The 21,377-nt window shown below is 50.3% G+C and overlaps 1 protein-coding gene across 1 annotated transcript in view; it reads right to left on the bottom strand.

The window, feature by feature from the left end:
* Positions 1 to 14,426, bottom strand: part of INPP5D (inositol polyphosphate-5-phosphatase D) — a 123,203-nt gene extending 108,777 nt beyond the window's left edge. Inside the window, exon 1 of the mRNA XM_001495662.5 lies at positions 12,804 to 14,426. Coding sequence (XP_001495712.2) covers positions 12,804 to 12,937 — 134 coding nt within the window. The 5' untranslated portion in view covers positions 12,938 to 14,426. The remainder of the gene's footprint in view (positions 1 to 12,803) is intronic.
* Between the last annotated feature and the right edge of the window lie 6,951 nt (positions 14,427 to 21,377).

Below are 21,377 nucleotides of genomic sequence, written 5' to 3'. Positions count from 1 at the left end.
AACATCTCAGCATCTCCAATGCATGGGGCCGGATATACCGTCTCCTGGGGTCAAATCAGTTTAGATCTTCAAGGGAAAACGTGGGTTACCCCCACCACCACACAACCCATGGAGAGTAGTGGTTCCCAACTGCATGCCATGGGTGCTGAGGGCTCTGCGGGGAGCTGGTGGGGGCACTCCTTGGGCTCCCCCACTCCCCAGAAGCTGCACTTCACTCTGGTCCTATATGCAAACACATACACACATCTATATGCGTGCATGTGCATATACAGATAGGAACACACATATACATACGTGTGCACGCACACACACAGAGCCATAGTATACACACATGTGTGTTACATACACATACAGGTACACATATAGATACACAATACACACATGCATATGTATGTACACATACATATTTATAACATACATACATCCATGTGCATATACAGATACTAATATACACATATACGTACATGTGTGTGTACACACACAGATATGTAATATACACATATACATGTACATACATACACATAAAAGTCTTACATACAAAATGTTCAAAGCAAATATTCCACAACTAATGCAAATAGAATGCTACCCAGACAACATGCTTGTTGCTATCTGGGGCAATGGGTCCTCTCCAGCCTATTCCCAGCTCTCTGTGGTGGTTTAGTAACAATTTAGCATGCTAACACTGGTTTCCAGCTGCTACTTCTTCCACTGACTGGGTCACGTTTCAGGCCAATTGCGTTAGGAGTATTCCCACTGAAGACCCGGTTTGGGATGGCGCTAGGCCAGGAGCACGTACTTCTGCTACCAAAAGAGATCGCTTCAATCTCAAATGAAGTGGGGCTTACAGCAAATTTCCCATGAGACTCCTGACAGCTGCTGGGTGACGACAGGTGCGTACACTGTGCTAAGCAGGAAGATGCTTCCCCTGGGAAGGGCATTTCCAGATCAACCGTAATATGGTTCGATGTTTTACTCGAACGTAAGAGGACAAGCAAACACAAGTAGGAAATGCCGTGGCATTTTATTTATTCTCTCAGGTAAATATTACTATTTCTGGATGACCATTCCTAGCCAAACAAACACTGACAAGATTGCCCAGAAACATCCTTTACCATGGTGAGCCTCACAGAGACAGAAAGAGAGAAATCAAACTCTAAAGTTCAAGAACCTCGTTAGTGTTTCTGTCTCGCTCTGCTGATCAGTTTAGCACGCTCCTATAATTGTTTTTAAATCCCTCTGTAACTATCAAGGGTTTTCTCATCATGTGTTACAGACTTCTGGACAAGATGGGCTGGGAGCACCAGAGTTGGAAACTGCATTCGAAAAAGCCACTTGGATCAACGTAGAAATGAGAGAAAATGTACGTCACTCCTAGGAACCAAGGGTGTTCACCATTCACCACCAAAACCTCAAAGAATCCCAGCCAAAGAGAGTAAGAAAACGGATAAATTGAAAGAGGCCATTAGTCCAGAAGAGAGAAGGCAGGAGGAGGCAGCCCACGTAGACAGGTGAGAGGTGAGGTGAGGCAGCCAGGTGCTGTCGGGGGCCTGCTGAGCACCCTGCCCCAGCAGCATGGGGATCCAGCGAGTCGTTCCTTGCATGAGACCCCTGGGAGGGAGCCCACTCCTCCGTGCACCACACCACCCCCTCATCACCTGCCTCCGTCTTCTGGATCTTGGATCAAGGGGCTCCCCACCCCATCCCTGCCAGTCCTCTTTTATTTTGGAAGAGGATTGGGACATAAACCCACTCCAATCTCTAAAAGAATCTGATCCAATTTTTCCCAACAGTTCTTTGTTGAAAAAGAAAAATCACCAGACTTATGAAAAACGATCGCCGCTCAAAAAGAAGGGGCACCATTTCTCTAAGGACTCAAAGGTGTTCCCTTCATCTTACATAACATCACTGCAAAAAGGAAAAAGAAAAAAAGACATCCTGGAGAAGTCTGTTGTGTGAACTCACTAAGATTTAAGAGCCCACTGCCTCTCTGAAGCTGGAAATCTCAATTGTGAAAATTGAGTGAACTGAGACAAGGAAAGTGGATCAGCAGTGAAGAGCCTGGAGTTCTAGAGTCGGCATTAGACACGACAAGAGAGGCAGGAAATAGCAGCTTACGTACCAGAGAAAGTTAACAAGGAAGAAGACAAACTCGAGAAGGTCAGTACCGAAGGAAAAGACAGATTTTACAGTGAGAGGGAAGATGAGAAATATAGAAAACAGATCTCTGTCCTCAAATATATACACCATAAGCGTTCCTGCAAGGACAGGTAATTTTTTTAATATGAAAACAAAAAGCAGACTAGGTAAATAAATCTAAGAGCATATGACCTGAAAAGTAGAAAAATTAAATGGACAACACTTTGACAAATAGAATAAAGAAAAAGAAACGCAAGTGAGCTGGATAGTCTCCTTTTATCCTCTCCCCTTGCAACCAACCAGACCCACTCTATCCTTCTCCACCTGCCCTGTGTCCGAGAGGCTGACCTGTGTGGGCTGCTTCACCCAGGTTTGGCCAATGGGAGGCATTGGGAGAGGGAGAGGAGGAGGCGATGGGGGTGTTTGTTCCCCTGACCCCAACCTGCCTGCTGCAGATCAGCAGGGCCTGAGTTCCTCCACTGGAGGCCACAGCTCAAGTCAGATGGCTTGGTGACACAGCCCTGTCCCCTGCCTCTTCAGGTCCAGGAGTGGGAATGGATTCCCATGGTTGCTGGCTCCAGGCTGCTTCACCATCCCTAGGCATAGCATCCCTTTGGAATATGCCATCTATTTCCTGCTGGGATCCTTGCCACACAAGTAAACAAAAGTAGAAATGCGAAAAGGAAGATAGCAACAGCAATAGAAGAGAAACCTCAAAACTATAGAAAACCAAGCGTAATTGTATGCCTGAAAATTTGAAAATCTCAACAAATGGACTATTCACTGAAAATATATATAGCTTATCAAAAGTGACTTGATGGAAGGTAAAAAACAAGAATGAATGAATACCAATGAAGAAACTGAAGTAAATACTAAGAATCATCTCCACAAACAGATCTGAGGAAAAGCAGCTTTACCAAAATTTTTTCAATATTTCAAAAAATCAGATAATGATGATGCTACATAAATATCTTCAGGGTATTTTATAAAACTTGCATGACTCTTAAACTATAATATGACCCAAATCATAGAAATAACCTCACCTATGAATATATGTGCAAAAATCCTGAATAAAATTCAGGATACAATGGAAAGTTATCATAATCTAGAATACTTCATTTTAATCATGCAAAAATGGTTAATATTATAAAATCTATAAAATTAAGCTATTATAACAGAAAATCAAATGAGGGAAACAACATAATCATCTCAACAGATATCAGAAAGCATTTGATAAAATTCAATACTCAGTCCTTCAAAACTGTTTACAAAACCAGAGAAAGACAGCTCCTTCTTTGACATGACAAAAAGCAACAACTTTTATCAAGTGCAAACTATGTGTCAGATGCTGTATCAAGCCCTTCCCAGGCAGTAACACGCTAGATCCTCACAGTACTTCTCCCCAAGGTGGATATTGTCTCTTCCCAATGTCCTCCACTGTAGAAATACTGGCCAATGTAATAAGTTACGAAATCTGAATAAGAGTAATCAGCATTTGGAAAGTAGACCACAAAATGATCATAATTTGTATATGATATGATTGTCTATCAAGAAAGTCCAAGAGAAGCAAATGGAAAACAATTTGAGGTAGTGAGGCATGAGTTAAGCCACAGAATAACAGGCAATTTTATAAAATCTGTAACTTCCTTGTATGTTATCAGTTGCTACAACTATAGGGGAATAAGTACCATTCCTAACTGTAACAAAATTATAAAATAATCAGAAGTAATCATAACAAGAAATATGCAGGATCTATATGAAGAAAAGTACAAAATTTAAAATAATAGAGATAGCTATGTATTTTTTTTTAAAGATTGGCACCTGAGCTAATATCTGTTGCCAAGCTTTTTTTTTCTTCTTCTCCCCAAAGCCCCCCAGGACATAGTTGTATATTCCAGTTGTAGGTCCTTCGAGTTCTGCTATGTGGGACGCCACCACAAAATGGCTTGATGAGCGGTGCCATGTCCGTGCCCAGGATCCAAACTAGTGAAACCCTGGGTCGCTGAAGAGGAGAATGCGAACTTAACCACTCGGCCATGGGGCCAGCCCCGAGATAGCTATATTTGTTGTTAAGACAATAATACTATACTGTCCCTTTCCACAAGTTGTATTATGGATTTCATGCAATTCCAATCAAAGTCCCAATAGTGCTTTTTCCAACTTGACAAAATTCTTATCTAGTTGACCTGGAAGAATACTTGAAAACAATACACGTGAAAATCCTAAAGTAAAATAGTTTATAAAATTGTGGTAATGCACTTGGTATGATATTGGTGTAAGAAAAGCAGACATCCGTGGAACAGGGTGCACAGGCAAGAAAGAGGCATAGAAAACTTAGCATATGGTAAAAGAGGACTCACAAAGGGAAAGGGATAAATTACTCAGTAAGAGGTTGTGAGAAAGATGGTCACTTGAGACAAAGACACCTAAATCTTAGTCTTAAACCATTCATTAAATTAATTCCAGAGAGATTAAAGTGTTCAATGCTAAAAAAAAAAAAAATCCAAACAAAAAACCAATAACATCTTCATCTGTTTTTGCTAAATTCTGTGCTAAGCACGTGATCTACACTTTTCATTCAATCTGCCCAGCAACACTACTACATTAGTCTTCTCAGCTCTGGTTTTCAGATGAGGAAACCAATGCTCTGCGGAATTAGACAACAAGCCAGAGGTTGCACACACAGAGTCATCCTTAGCCTGAGTCTATACAGCTTCAAAGACCCTGACCCAACCCTCTTGCCTCCCACAGGAAGAGGGGAGAATCGAATTTCTATGCACAGAGGGACTCTCTACACTGAAAAGCAAAGGGGAAAAAAATCACAAAAGAAAAAGATTGTTAGACATTATGAAAATTCCCACTCTCTGAATGTCAAAAAAAATCATAAAGTTGAAAGGCAAACCACAGTGAAAATATTCACAACAAGCGTGATGCAAGGAATTCGTGCAAATAGGTAAGGGAAAAACTGCAGCTTCAAACGAAAAATGGCAAAGAGAATTGAACAGACCATTCACAAAAGAGGAAATTATGAAGGTCCATAATCTACTAACCAAGCTGGCCATGATCACAGTCCAGAAAGGCAGATCAAAATGAGCAGAATCAACCACCTTTCACCTTACAACTTAAAAACTTTTTTTTTTAAATGAAAATATTCAGAATAGGGAGACTGGAATGAGGTGGGCACTCTTGTATTGCTTACCGGAGCATAAATTGGAACAAAATTCCTGGAAAGCAATTTGTCATTCCGTATCAAGAGCCTTAAATACATCCCTATCCTTTGATCCAGTAATTCCACTCCTGAGAATCTATAACCGGAAGTGTCACATTTCTGCACAAAAACCTTCATCACTATCATATTTATAACAACAAAACACTCTTGGTAACTCAAATGTCTGACGAGAGAAGAATCATTTTGTAATTATGGTCCAACATGTATTAGAATTTTGTGCACCCATTAAATATGATATTTAGGGAGAAATTCTAACTAAATGGGAAAATGCTATAGCTGTTAGAAGACACAGCCTAGAACTATGTGGTTTTATTTCTATATATTATGGAAATTTTACATATACATGGAGAGAGAGGGAGAAATAGAGAATGAGGAGATGCACCAACAAATTAACAGATTTATGTTAGTCTCTCAGTGATTGGGAGATTATTTTCTTTCTTTCCACTTCGTGCTCTTTGTCTGTTATACTGAATTCTGTTTTTTTTAAGTTACTTGAAAGAAAGCTGAACTGTTTATCAGAAGATCTTTGTCACTTCTACTTTGCCACTGACGTTTGTGATGGCCTCAGCGAGACTCTCTCTGGAGAGCGGGCTCCTGATTGGCAAGCCAGGGGGAAGGACCGGCTGATCCTTTGGGGTTATTTATAATAACTAATTGAACCTGAAATGTTTGGGTCCTTGTACTTGTTAACAGAATGTTTCTCTAATCAGTGGGGGCAAAGGGAGTGTGAAATGAGCAGGAGAAAGAGGAAGGATCTGGTCCCACAGAGTTACAGGCTTGTTGTCCCCACCTCCCAGGGGTCCTGGGCTGCCTGTGGCCGTCAACACGCAGTCCCCACCTCATGGAGCATGCTGCGCTCTTCCTAGCTTCCTGAGACCTGTGGGCCTTTAGTCCCCTTAGTATCTTGCTCCTCAGTTGGAACCAGTTAGTCACTCTCAAGACGGCCTCCATTTCTTCTCGACTTTGTCTTCACTCTACCTGGTTTTCTTCAGTGGTTCTTCCTGGCATCCGTACCTCTCTCCCTCAGGCCTCCAGGCACTCAGCCCTGACCCCAGCAGCCACCGGCCACTCATGCGTCATTGAGTCCTCTTCCTGCCTCATCTCTTTGAGTACTTCCTCTGAGGAGGCCCCACATGACAGCTCAGTGTCTCCCGGAGGCTCCTGCAGCCTCTAGGAAGTTCCAGAAGTGACACGCTGCCTCTGCTCTCCTTTCTCTTTCTGTGGAATTTCCTTCACAGATGGGTCCTATACTTCTCTGCTTCCAAGACGTCACTACTCACTTGTTAGCTTGTAAAAAATAACGGTCGGCATTTAGTGAGTACTGACCATGTGCCAGCCTTGGGTTATACATGTTGCCCACACTCTCCCATTTTATCCTCTCAATAATTTGATGACAACAACAGAAAGACAACTCAATTTTTTAAGTGGGCAAAGGATATGAATTGACATTTTGCCAAAGAAGATACACAAATGGACAATAAACACATGAAAAGATGTGCAAAAATATTAATCATGAGAGAAGTGTAAATCAAAGTCACAATTAGATGTCACTTCACACCCACTGGGATGGCTATTATCAAAAAGATAATAACAAGTGTTGGTGGGGTCGTGGAAAAATTCGAACCCTGAGTCACCACTGATGGCAACGTAAAATGGTGCAGCTGCTGTGGAAAACAGTTTGGCGGTTCCACAAAAAGTTAAACATAGGATTACCACGTGACCCAGCAGTTCCGCCCGAGACAGTTGAAAATATACGTCCATGTAAAACTTGTACATGAATGTTCATAGCAGCATTACTCATAATAGCCCAAACGTGGAAATAACCCAAATGCCCACCACTGATGAATGGAGAAATAAAATGTGGTGTATCCATACCATGGGCTACGATTTAGCCATAAAAAGGAACGATTCATGCCACAACATGGGTGACCCTCGAAAGCATTATACCAGGTGAAAGATGCCAGACACAAACACCACATATTGTATGCTTTCATTTATATGAAATACGCAGAGTGGGCAAATCTATAGAGACAGAAAGTAGATTAGTGGTTGCCAAGGGGTGGAGGAGGGGGAACAGGAAGTGAGTACTAATGGGTACAGGGTTTCTTTTGGGGATGATGAAAATGTTCTGGAATTAGATAGTGGTGATGGTTGCACAACATTGTGAATGTACTAAACACCACCGAATTGTACACTGTGCAAAGGGTGATTTTACAGGATGTGAGTTATACCTCAATAAAAAAAATTAACCCAACGAGCGGGCATTTCACCAATGAGGATGTTGGGTGGGCACAGGGAGGTTCACATCTTGCAAATACTAGAACTCACATCAGTTCTGATCAACCACACAAGGCTTGCCTCTAAGGACTGAGTCACATGGCGTCAATTAGGGAGGGGAGAGCAGACGTCCTCCATCGCTGGGGCAGAGAGGAAGGCCTGGGGGAGCACCACGTCTCATCGCGATGTTTGGGTTCACACGCCAGGAGACGGGACCATTCCATGGAGAAGCACTGATGGCCGGCCGCAGGTAAATTCAACCTGTCAGGTAGCGAAGCTTGCAAAACACACCAAAGCTGGAGCCTACCCTGGTTCTGGGTGGATTGCTCTGGGGCACTGGGCATGGGCACCAAAAACCTGGAGACACTCAGCTTTAGCACCGTGGTTCTGAGTCACTTCACACAGAAGACACCATCAGTCAGTTAAATACATAGGCCTTCCTGGGCACACCGCTCCCTCCTGGTCTTGCACACACAAAGGAAACTCCAAAGAATTGACCTGGGACAACCTCTTACGTAAACCGGATTTCAGAAGCCCATGATACTCCTGGCTACTGTCTGTGCCAGCGTTTTTCCACATTTTCTGTCAATACTAGATACGAAAAACAGCGCTTTTCTGTGCATTTGCCCAAAAGTAATGAATGAGCAGGGTAAACTTTACTGAAACTTTGAAAGAGCACTGGAGGAAGCAGGGTTATGTCACACCCATTCGTACCACAGTCACTGGCTTTACACCTCTCCTGTCCTTCTTTGTGACTCCATCACCAGGGGTCTCGTCTCAAGGCCTCCTGACCCCACACATACCCAGGCTTGCTGGCTCTTCTCTCTTTGTGCCTCCCAAGAACAGCATGAGTTCAAGTCCCGGCCCTGCCACTGTTCGTCCTGTAAACGTGGCATGTTACCCAACTTCTCTGGGCCTCGCTTTCCTCTTCTGTAAAGTGGAGGAACAATAATACTTCCTCCAAAGGCCATTGTGGACCATGAGTTAATATGAGTGAAGAGCCTAGAACGGTGCCTGGCACACAGTAAGACCTTTATAAGTCTTTTGCTATTATTTTTAGGCAGAAGAGGTTAGCAACCACCTTTTGTTAGCAGAGCAAAGCTTGGGGCCTGCTCTACCTCAAGTGCTGTCACACTCTTTCTTCCCAAGTAGAATGCCTTCTCAGAGGGGACTTTTGGTGACTAAATGTCCTTCTTGTGCTTCTTCATCTTTCTGGCTGTGCTGACAAGGTCACCAAGTCCAGGCTGCCTGGTATACTGTCCCCGGCAAGGAGACTGTTCCAGACACTGTAGGTGGGCCTGGGCAGCTCATGGAAGGCCATGTGCTGGGGGAGACCAACACTGCCTCCCTCCCACAGCTGGCTGGACCAGGCGCTGGTTTCTGAGCCAAAGGCAGCCCACGCCTGCCCCCTCCCTCATGAGGGAAGCCGACTGTCTCCAGTGTGGTTTGGTAGGAACACCACCCAGCTGGGCAGCTCCATAATGGATGGTGGCTGACGGCCCCAGTCATATGTAGGCTCTCTCGGGGCCTGGGTTTCCTTACAGAGAGGGCATCCCCTACATGCTGGGCTATGGTTCTAGTTCTGCCCGGGTATGGGAAAGCCGGCCCCTGCTGACCCATGGCCCCTTGCATGGATGGACCCCCATCCCCAAAGGCATATCTCTTCTCTGCAGCACAAAGCCCCTGATGGTTGTGCTGGCCCCTACGTGGAAGTACAGTCCTGGCAAGAGAGGAGGGAAAGGGCTTGATGGCCTCTTAGCATCCTCCATCCAAGATGGGCTGGACGTCCCCCTCAAGGTGCCCCCGTGGACCCCCTACAGCAGAGCCGACTCTGCTGGTGGGTTTGAGGGGGGCCAGGTAAGCATGACATAGGCCCTATCCCAAAGAGCTCACTGTCCCTCGTGTTCTCAAGTCCTTTGCCACAAGTTGGCAGAGCTGGAAACCTTGTGGTCAGCTGCCTGGGTTCTTCCCCTGCCAGCTCTCTATGCCCTGAGGTCGGTCTGCGGGGTCCCCCTAAATTGTGGCTTTCTGCGTTGCTGAGGAGAGACCTGAGCTTTCCCACCCTGTGGCGTCGGAGGGGCTGACCTCTGGAGAGGAAATGCGGGTTTCCTAGGGGTGGAGGTGCGTTCTCAAGTCACGTGGGCGGCGCCACACTGAGCCCTTGTGTTCGAGCCTCCCTCGCTCCCCTCCCTAGTTCCATTTAAATAGTCAAATCCCGTCCTCCTCCTCAGTAGGAAGGCCCGATGGAGCTGCGCTCAGTTCCTGGAGCTCCAAACACACCTGCCTAAACCAGCAGTTGGAGGTCCCCCACTGTCCCCTCACTCACCCGGGGTGCCTGGGAAGAGGCTCCAGCCCACTGGGGCCCAGGCAGGGTGAGATCTGGGCACCCCGGGCCAAGAGGTCTTTTTCGGTATGGATATTTCTAGAGCCGGGGGCCAGTCTCCGCGGCTTCCTTCTGCAGTCCTGGCTCCCTTTTTAGAGCAGGGTCATTAAAAGGTCCTGGCCCCACAGCTGCACCACGCAGGGGCCCTGAGCTCTCGGCTGACTTCCAGAGAGACAGAAGAGGGGACTTTCAGAGGCCTGTCGCTTCTGAAACTGAGGATAGCCCGGCAGTGCTTCACCCCGTCAGGGTCCCCACCGCCAGGCTGTAGATCAGGACAGTGTGGCGCATTCCCCAGTTCACAGGGGACACAGAAAACCGAGGATGGTGGAGACTGTCTCTTAGGAAGTTAAATCTATGTGATTTAAAGGACTGGCTTTTTTTTTTCTAAAGGAGTATGTCCTTCCTGTCTTTTTAGTGTTAAAGGATGCTTTCTTTCACGAAATGAGCCGTTGGAAGGTGGTAGCTGGTTGTCTTTCATTTAGTTAGTTTTTACTTTTTATGTTTCCTTAACTAGCAAAATTAAGGATGGTGGCAGGAGGGGGTCTCCCGGGTTTTTGGAATGGTTGGTGGTCCATGGTATCCCATGACCCACAGTGGCTCCTGATCCTACAGGAAGGGTGGCTTCCCCCACAGAGTGGAGGAGAAAGGGGAGCCCAGGGTGAGGGTCTGGCTGAGGGGAGGGGCTCCCCAAGAAGGGCTCTAAGACCTGGTGGTGGGGCCAAAGTGGTCTCGGGGATGAGAGACTGAGGAGACGTCCAGGCCCGGGCTAAGAGGGTGGTGGACATCTGTGCGCACCATCCCTAAGGTGCAGACCCCTCCCATCTGCCGAGGCTCTGAGAGCGACTCAGTGCAGACGAGGGGAGGGGAGGAGAGATGGAGGAATGAATACTGGAAACCAGGCCTGGGTCCCCATTGGTCACCAGCCAGCAGGGCAGTGTGGACAAAGACCTTGACCTCTCAGGACTCTGTCTGCTCACCTGCAAAGGCAGAAGCTGTCGGCCTAGAGGTTCCCCAGGCCTCTTCCAGCTCTGCCTCTGGCTTGCCGTGATGCTGCCGGTTTGGAGTCAGAGAGACCCACGTTCCGCGACTGCAGCCTGGGCACGGCCACAGTGCCCTGGTCAAAGGGCTGCTGTGAAGGTTAGCGAGCTGGAACCAGGGAGCTCTCAGCACACAGAAAACACCCAACTGGATCAGCCCTCCACCAAGGTCCCGCCGGGACAGGAGAGAAATCCACATGGGCTGACTAGAGTCGGATTGAAATCTCCCCACTGTTTCTAAGGCCCTGTTGGCGGGTCCCCATGGGGGCAGTGCCTGCTGGGAAGTCTGGGCTTATGTCGCTTGCCCTGAGCGTGAGAGTGGGGGGCACAGGAAGCCGACCTAGGGAGATTGGGCTCCTGACGAAGTCAGACCTCAGACGGGTTGGCCAACTGCGAGCCTGAGTTGTTTTCTAGATGCTCCCAGCTGGTTCTTGTAAACACCCTGGCTTCTCTTGCTGTGACCCGGAACCTACGTTCACACCCAGCTTGACAAGGGCAGGAGTGGGGTGGCAGAGTCTTGTCTGGGTGCAGCCTCTGGGGGAAGAAGGCCTTGGTTTTGACTGTCATCGCTCGCTTAACCTGTCTGAACCTCAGTTTCCTCATCTGCAAAGTGGGGCAATAACAGGACCTGCCCTTCAGGCTGTCGTGAAGATGAAAGAGGATAACATAGGACAGATGCTTAGGGTCAATTCTCAAAACAGGTCTGTATTCAGTGACCCGCCTCCGCTCCTGCCTGGACAGGGCAGGGCCCTGCTTGCTCCGGGGGACCTTCCTGCAGGCCCAGGGCGGCTACCTCAGAGGTGCAGCTGGACACACCGTTCCCCAATGGCGCCCTGGCACTGCCCGAGGCCCGAGGGGGAATGGATCAGGCTGCAGGGATGACGGCCTCCTTCGGACATCGGTCAAGAAGGCTGTTTGAAAAAGGAACCTTCAGCAAGCGGCTGGTTCCTCGGTTGTTAGGACAACCGGTGCATTCAGCAACACCTCTGAGCCCGGGAGCAGGGGGCGTTGATGGTGGCAGAGGCCCAAAGGGGAGGGGACGCAGCTGAGTGCCAAGGCGGGGAGAGAAGAGGCTCTCGCTGTCGGTGATGGTGACTTCCTCTGCTCTCAGGGCCTGAATGCAACTTCTGGGTGAACTGAAAGTCCTCTCTTGAGTGAACACTCCCCATATTCGTTGCTCCCCAAATGATAGCTTCCTCTAAGGGCCCTAAGCCTGGGCACAGGACGGGTCTCCTTTTGTCACATCTGCTCTTCCATGAGGGTTTCCAAACTAGACGTCTTTCACCGACACCCGAGCTGACCGAGCCGCTTTCCAACACACTCACCACCACTTCACCCTGGTGGGCCCCAGCCCTGAGCTTCTGCCGACCTCAGAGAGCCCCAACCCCCTTCTCTTGGCCCCCAGAACCCCAGGAAAGCCCCCGGCACTGTGGCTCACGGGCAGCTGGGGTGTGCGACCAGGCCCCAGGGTGGCTCTGGAGGGCTCCACCACTGCAAAACCCAAACGCCAAGGCCAGCGGGTCCACAATGGGCCCCAGCTGGACCCACCAACAACCCCAGGGAGTGTGCGAGTCAGAGCACTCCAGCTCATGACATGAAAACAACCCATCCCAGTGCCAGGCCCCTGGTTAAGCCCCCGGCTGGCGTCCTGTTTCCCTAGTGGCACCTCCATCATCTCTGTGCCTGGACAGGAGAGGTTGGGCCGGGGGTGGAGGGGCCGGGTGGGGACCACTGTACTTACAGCACGCACAGCGCATACGCCCGGGAGATGGACTCGCTGGCCCGCACGAGGAAACTCCCGTCCTTGCCCGTCCTGGAGAGCAGCTCCTCAGCCTTAGAGCGGGTGATGTTGCCATGGTTCCAGCAGGGGACCATGGTGGCCGTGGGCCTCCTAGGGCCGGGGTGGCAGCCACCCCCAGGACCGACGTGCCACTGAGGGCCTCTGAGGCCCCTGCTCGGCAACCTGGATGTGCCGTCTGTCCCCAGTTGGTTGGCCCGGCTGCTGCCACCAGCTCACTGACCGACTTCCTGTTTCAGCGCTCAACGAGGGAAAGGAAACGAGCTGCAGAGAACTTCCTCATTGCAGAGCCCAAGCGAGAGAGAGAGCCGGCTGGTCCTCCACCTTCCCACCCCGCCCACCCCCTGCCCGCTGCCCCCTCCCCGGCCTCTCCCGCCCTTTCTCTTTCCTTTAATGGGTCTCAGTCCCCAGAGGGCCAAACGTCAGCTGGGGAACTGTCCGCCCCTTTGGCATCAGGAGGCTCATGGCTGACTTCTGAAATGTGGCCTAGCAGCCGTGGACGGGCCAAAGCAGTGGCCATTCCGGGGCCTGTCCCGATGCCCACAGGGGATGGCCCCACCCTGGACAGACTCTGCCCTTCTGCTCCACCCCAGGGCTTTTCAACTCTCCTCCCCGGCCCTCTGTCTAAAATACCCAGAGAACAGGGGCTCACACAGCAGACCCTTCTGCGTGAGGACAAGGCCGACCCCCAGGACAGAGCCAGGCTGAGGGGCAGGGGTAAAGTCGAGCCCCCTCCCCATACTGGAGACTCATAGCCATCCAGACACCACGCAGCCCTGGGAGCTGGGAAGACCTGGGTGACACCACCCGAGGGCTCCGAGGGCCCAGGTGACAGCTCTGTGACACCTTTATACTCATCCTCATGGGAGCGTGAATGTGGGCTGGGTTTTCCTCTCTGGGTCTTTCCAGGACACTCGGGAAGCCCACACTTCCCCACGGGCAAGCAGGCCCCCTGGCCAAGGGTGATGTTGCTTCCTGCATCCTACTTCTCAGCAGAGGTGGGGTGGCCAGTGGGCCTGCGCCTCCTCCGAGGCTGAGCATGGCCGTGCTTGCCCACGGCTCAAGGGGGAGCTGCCTCCCACGGGCCACCATCCAGGATCAGCACATTCTGAGGGCTCCAAAGTGGATGCCCACCCTCTTTGGATCCCAGACCGAGTGCTCTCCGTCTTTGGGTCAGGCCCAGCAGGGTGAAGGGGCAAGTGCTGACCTGTTGCACAAGGAGTGGCCCCCCAGTCCCCCATCCAGGCCTCGCCTCCCAGATTGGACAGCGGAACCCCCTCCAGGGGCCTGAGCCAGGCAAGCCTCCATGGGAACCCAGCTCCTCTGCATTCTTCTTCTCCAGGCTTCTTCTCTCTCTGAGCTGCGGTTTCCTTTTCTCCACCTTGAGGAAAGTTGCCCCTAAAGATGCTCATCTGTGCAGGGAGCCCAGCACCTCCCACTGCAGCAGCACATGCAGCAGGTGATTCTGAGCCAGCAAAGTGCTCTCATCCTGGCGGACTGACCGCAACCCGCTTCTGAGGACAAGAGCAGAGAGGCCCGGCTTCAGGCCTTCTCTGGGCTCCAAGTGAAGTTCCTTTCCGTAACTCAAGCCCTTTTGGTAACTCCCCTGTCCACACCCCCACTTCCCAAAGCCAGTTCCTCCCCAGGCTGCTCTGAGCTTCCTCTCCCCTGATGACTGTCCCCTCCCCTGACTCCTCCCACTGGCCCCAAGGGCTAAACTCCCAAACCTTCAGCAAATATGAATCAAGGGCCCTCTGGGCAGGCCCTGACCTAGATGTGGGGACACGGGTGGGTCTAAGAGCTGGCCTCCATACTCTGGCCTTCCCGAAGCCAGCTGGGCCCTGGGGATGCAGATGACCCAGCAGCCGCCGTGGAGGCCTCTCTTTCCCTTGTCCCCACCTCAGCTCCATGTCGTGCCCACACTCCCATCATATACTTTGCACCCTTCTCCTCACTTCCCTGCAGATCTCCACCAACTTCCGCATTGCTCTCCGCCTCCAAGTCCCCTGGTCTCTCTAGAGTCCACCAGAAGGAGCCTGGTACTTGACCAGCTCATCCCTAGCGACCCTCCACCACGTCCAGGACTCTCCCACTTGTTCCTGTCTTCCCGCACACTCTCCAGCTTCCCACCCTCCTTCTCCCACACCTCTGTTCCACTGAGTCCTACATCTCAGCAGAGTCGAGGGGAGGGCGGGAGGCAGCGAGACTGTCCTTGCCATCTGACTCCAGTGTGATTTCCCTTTGATGCACACAACACACACATGATACACACAACACACATGACACATACATGACACACACACACAACACAAACGTTTCCCTAATTCTTAAGGCCCATTCCATCTTCCTTTCCTTCCCAACCCAACTGCCTGAACCATCTGACATGGTCCGCTTCCTTGTGCCCCTGCCCTTCTGCCCCCGCCCTTCTGCCCCCCACATTCAGAAAACCCCAACATCTAGGTCAGGGCTGCCCTTATGGTGGTGTCTGGGGCCTGGGTAAATATTTTTTGTAGGGCCCCGTCTATATAAACAATTTAATTAAAAATGGTATTATGAAATTCATGGCCCCATGGGAGGTATAGTGATTTATCAATGAAGATTTAGAATAATGGACAGACAGGAGGTAATTATGTATATGTTCAACGTCCCATCAGCACACTTGAAGAGTCTTCGCGATGTCCAGGTCCTCTCGATGTCCAGGTCCTCTCTTCCTGTTCAGGTCCCGTTGATTGTCAAATGACCATTCCTGGTTGATGTCGCATCTTGTACAGCGAGAGGAGGGCAGCCATGCTGCTTTAGTCAGGACGCTGTGGCTCTTCAGAACTGGGTCATTTTGACAACACATAGATCTTCTTCTTGCTTCTGTGTTTCCTATTCCCATTTGTTTATCGCTAGTTACATCTTTACCAGTAACACTGCTTCATCCCTGTGCCGCCCGCGTACACTGGTCTCCAGCGATTCCCTCTGAGGTTGTTCCTTTGCTTTGTTGATAACCGCAAATGCCTATCTTATCCAGAGCATGCAGGAAAATGTTAACGACAATTCATTTTCTGGTCATGTTAATGCTACTGTTCTGAATTTTATAGCATGAAGGTAGAACAACACATCTTCCAACCATCTGCTCTTGAACTTTTAGGCTGTAATCACCACATCCCTGTATTGTGATCTCTTCCAATGATGACGGCACCCCTGCCCTCCACAGCCCCCTTCTCAAAGAATATCCATGCCGCACCTGGCATGATTAAGAGCATCCTGGAGAACTCGACCTCAGTTGACTGGAGGAGCTCATAAGTGTTGTAGGGCAATGGTCTCCAGAGCCATTGGAGGACTCGACAGTGCCTGATACCCACACGGGAGCTTCCAGAGGGGATGGAGTGACTGTCCAGGTGCTGTTGGCGGGGAGGCAGAAGGTAAAGGACGTCTGCCACCTTCCCTGTCACCCTCAGTGCTATTGAACGGAGGCACCACCGTGGGTAGAGCACTGTAGGTGAACGCGACCGGTAGGCCCTCACATGGTGTGGTCAAGGATTGGCCATGGACCATTCACAGCCCAGAGCCCTCAACTCGTCTCATATCTGACATAAGAGTCATCCCATATCAGGATCTCAGCATCATTCTAGAGGCCCAAATTTGTGCCATCGCACAAAAGAAATACCACACTGGTCAGAAGGAGTGACCTGCTCCCCAGGGGGCTCCCTTGAGCTACACCTAGCCATGGGCCTCCAGAAAGATCCCAAAGGCTTGAGTCTCAGAGCTCCTTGGGGCATCTGGTCAATCCTACATGTAGGACAGAGGGTTGGAAAGCAGCTGAAGAGGAAAAGTGTGGTCAGGGCTTATGTGGGCCCAGGACCAGGCTGGGGCACCCCATCCAACTGCACTGCCAGCCCTGGTCAATCCCAAGCACTGGAGGGGGCTTGGAAATTTTCTAGGAAGTCAGGGCAGTGAGCAGCATCAGGGTGGTCTGGCAGGTACCGGGTCATGGGCACTTGGCCATCTCTAGAAGCTCTGGGAAGAACAGACAAAACCTCAGTGTTGAAGAAATGAGCTTACATGGCAGGCACCAAGGCATAGGAGGGATTCTGTTTCTGAAAACTCATGTCAGGTCAGGTCCCAGGGACAGACTAGAACTTTCCATCTGAGCCCCAGGACAGCATCAGGGTAGGCTAGGAGAGAGGTATAATTCGGACCACGATTAAGACACTCGTCCAGGGTCCTTCCACCCTGGACAGGAAGCAGAGGGGTCTGAGAAGGGGCTGAGCTGGGAGATGGACCGTGAAGTCCCGGCTGCAGGGACGAGGGGTGGGGGAGGAGGTAGAGATGCAGAGTTACTCCACACATGACCGGGCAGTATTTCTGAGTATTAATCATCATGCTTCCCTCCCCGTCCTGTGCTCACTGAAGCCCTTTACTGTACCCCAGGGCTCCCCACTCCCTACCAGCCTGGACAGACAGGTGAGTGTCCCCCACTGGTTCCTACAGAGCCGGGAGGATGAAAGTGGTAACACTGAGTCCCCGAAAGCAAAGGAAGCTGTGATAGTCAATTTTGTGTATCTACTTGGCTGGGCCACAGAATCCAGATATTTGGTCAAGCATTACTCTAGACGTTTCTATGAAGACATTTTTAGGTGTGGTTAGCATTTCAACCAGTAGACTCTGAGTGAAGAAGATTACCTTCCATGTTGTGGGCTGGCCTCACCCAATCAGTTGAAAACCTTAACAGAAAAAGACTGAGGTTCCCAAAGAAGAGGGAATTCACTCTGCAGATGGCTTTCAGACTCCAACTGCAGCATCGACTCCTCCGTGGGTCTCCAGCCTGCCAGCCCATCCTGCAGGTTTTTGACTTGCCAGCCTCCAAATCACATGAACCAATTCCCTAAAATAAATCTCTCTCTCTCTCTCTGTCTATATATATACACATCCTATTGGCACTACTTCTCTGCAGAACTCTGACTAATACAGAAGGAAATACTGGACTATGAAGTTCGGAAGCTGCTCACTGGCGGGTATAAACAGAAGTGAACTTCCCTCACCTCCAGACCTGATAAAAAGGTATCTTGAGCTGGAGAAGGGGATGGGGTGGCCACTCACAGAGGACCAGCGGAGGACCAGGAGGCCTGAGCCTCCCGTGATCCAGCACCATCCTTCCCAGTGCCAGGGGGCCCAGGGCAAGTGGGCCAGACCTCCATCAGGAAGGAGTGACAGGCTCCTCTGTCCTGAGAATGTACCCTGCCCCCACTGCCACCCCCCGCAATCAAAGCCAAAGATGCTTACTGTTGACGCGGGGGGAGGGAGGGGTCCCAGTCTCTGATCAGATCTGCCCAGCTGGAGATCTCCTGCAGAGCTGGGGCGCCTCCAAACATAACCAGGATCATACCTCCTGACCCTCAGCCAGGAAGGAAGGGCTCCTCCTTCTTCAGCCCCGTCTCTCCCAGCCTACCCTCCTCAGTTTCTTTTGAGGTTCCATCAGGATGCCTGGCACCACCTGCCTGCCTTCTCCTCACGGGGAGTCTGGGCTCCACTTCTGCTGCGGGTGTCTTCAAGGTGGCCTTTCCAGATCCTCTCCCCCGACCCCTCAGACACACGTTTGGTTCAGTGGGCCTCTGCACGCTTGGCTGGGCTCCTCACAGGCCCACGAGCCTGAGGCCTCCCAGGGCCTGGGGCATCCTGAGAGGTGGGACACCAGGTCTTAGCACACAGCACGGTTCACCCTCTTTCCTCCTGACGTCTCTGATCACTCTGTTCCAGAGCTGTAATGACCCTGAATGACACACCCAGGAGCGAGGCGGGGGCCAGCTCTGCCACAAATATCTCACGTCTGAATCTCAGCTTGAGTCTCTCTGAAGGAGGTAGTAACACCTCCGCCGAGGGGCGGGTCTGAAGTTAGGGAAGGTGCCCCGCGCCCGGTGAGGGCTCTGGACTGGGCGGGTCCGACTGGTGCCGGAAGGGTGGGGCCTCGGTGGGCTCCAGCAGCCAGCGGCGTCAGACCCTCGACATTGGTTTAACAATCCCGGTTTGAAAGACAACAGGATTCTGCAAAAGCGCTGTTCACCTGCGACTAAAAATAACCAGAATGGGTCAGCTTCCGAGCCGGTGATTTCCCGCCACCAGGGGGAGCCTCGAACTCTGGCCTCCATCATTGAGTCGGCGTTGTCACTTTCCAAGAGCCCAACTCTCCTGTGCCCACAGTAGCAACGCCCACAGGGACGGAGGCGATTTCCCAAGGCGTCCAAGGGCCCACGGAGTCCATGACTGTGCTCAAGGATGCCCGTGAATACCAAAGACCCGGCAGCGAGCGGCTCTCCCCTTCACCGAAGATGCTGGAAACTCGAATGGGCTTGAACTGCAACAAGGAGAATTCGGCTTGACTTTGGAAAGAATCGAGTAAGGAAGAATCGCATCTACAAAAGTAACTTATTTCTCTTTCCGATATTTTTAAGGGCACGGGAAAATATTCGTAATACAATGGCAAGTTAAAAAAAGAAAAAAAAATCAAGAGAGAGATTGGAGATGTTGAGTCCAACTATGGAAAAAACTTTCTCTCAGGAAATCATTGAACATGAAGAGTGCTGAGTTAGGTGGCATATCCACGAGCAATCTTTTTTCTTCCTTCTATATTCCCAGATCTCCTTTACAACCACACACTACTTTTTTACAATAAAAATTAAATAAATAAAAAGACAACCCCAGTTCCAGAAGGTGTTTGTGAAATCCTGGAGGCTTTATGTGGAGAGCTGGTTGCATGCATTCCAGGAGACACCTCCCTTGGCGCCCGCCCCTCAGGACTCATAAGGAAGAGACTGACTCTTTCTCTTTAACCTTTTTTGTTTTTTGTAATTGAAAAGTAGTACATGCACATAGCAAAAATTCAAGCAACACAATGAAAATAAAGTTTTCCTGCCAGCCCAGACCCCATTCCCTTTGTCCCAGGGCCAGCATCTTGTGCTTTCTTGCAAAACTTTCTGTGCATGTGTAACATATTTTTGCAAGGCCTCTTTTCTTTTTCACTCTGTTGTACAGCTTGCTTTTTTCACTTAGTATTTCTGAGCATTTCCTGGAGCTTTTTTGTAACTACCACATTCTTTTTAAAGCCAGCATGCTATCGCGTGCCATAGTGCAGCGCATTGAACCAAACTCCTTCTGATGGACACTTAGATTGTTTCCGGTGCTTGCTGTTATAAACCACGCCACAATGCACACACTAGCCGTGTGTCTTTGGGCCCCGTGCAGTCAGTGTATCTGCAAGATAAATCCTAGAAGAGCAACTAGGAGTCAAAAGTTTGTGCATTTTTAGTTTTGACCGATTCCGCCATCTTGTCTTCTAAAGTGGTTACGCCAATTGCTTATACCCACTGTGTATAGGAATCAGGGCTCACGATTTCCTTCAGCCCAGAGGGACAATTCTGGAGTGTCCCACTTTAGGAAAGTGACATGGATGAAAATCCTGCTTATGAAATAGGTTTTTAAAAAGCAGGCCTAGCTCACTCGTGTTACAAAAGGATTCTTGACTTTCATCACAGTGTTCATTTAAAAATGAGCTGTCCCCTTATATTTATATGATTTGAATTTTTAAAAAAACGTATACATTCCCTTTCCAAGAAAACTGCCTGGGCGTGTTTCCTGGGCTGAACATGAAAACGTGAAGAGGCTGGCCCGCTGGCCTCAGAGGAGGTCTGTGAAGCTTTGCATCTTGCTTGTACCAAGCCCACACCTGGTGTGTAAAGCGAGGCTCTGGGATAGCCCCCACGTACCTGTGTTGTCATAGCAACCGCCCCCTCCTGACTGTCTTCCCCTTGGGTCAGATTTGCCAAACTCTGGAGACAGCAACTCTCCAGCCCCAAGCCAAGCCCTCAGCCACCCACCGCCTGCTGCTGACACGTGCCACACTGCCCAGGCTCCTGCACCACCTCCAGCCTCAGTTCTGGCCCCGGACCCTTCCCAAGCCTGAATCACGACAACTCTCCCTTGGCAGGGCCTGTTACTGCGTTTCCTAAATGCATTTTCTGCCAACAGCCACTCGCTTTCCGAGGCAATTGCGTGTCAACTGCTTCCCAGCTTCTTATTCTGCTCCTCTTCCTCTTTGCTCTCAACAGCCAGCGGCTCTCTTAACTGATGTACCAAAACCATAAACCAAGGAAGCCCACCCTGTAGGTTCCAGCCTCATTCCCACCAGAATCTTGCGACTTCTTCCTCCTGCGTGGCTGCCCCTGGGTCTCAGGAAGCCCCAGGTTTTCCTGACTACATCCTTGCCGTTGGATCGGCTCCTAAAACTGCATGAAAGTCACCTCTGAAATGCCCCTCCACCCCTGCTCTTCCTTCCACCATCCCTGCCACCCTCTGCTCCCACTGCATCCCCTCTTCCAGGCTGCCGGAAGCACAGGCTTTTTCTATTACTCTTGCTGAATATCGAATATTGTCCCTCCTCTTTGAGCCCCCGGAGCCCCCACGACTGTTGCCGGCTCTTCTCTCAGAGCGTTTTCCTGTCATCAATTGCAGTGTCTTTTATGCACCTCTCTCATC

This window comes from Equus caballus, chromosome 6 (genome assembly GCF_041296265.1).
Source record: "Equus caballus isolate H_3958 breed thoroughbred chromosome 6, TB-T2T, whole genome shotgun sequence".
Taxonomy (NCBI): Eukaryota; Metazoa; Chordata; class Mammalia; order Perissodactyla; family Equidae; genus Equus; species Equus caballus.
The sequence above is the reverse complement of the archived record's forward strand: the minus strand, read 5'-3'. Positions and strand labels throughout refer to the sequence as shown.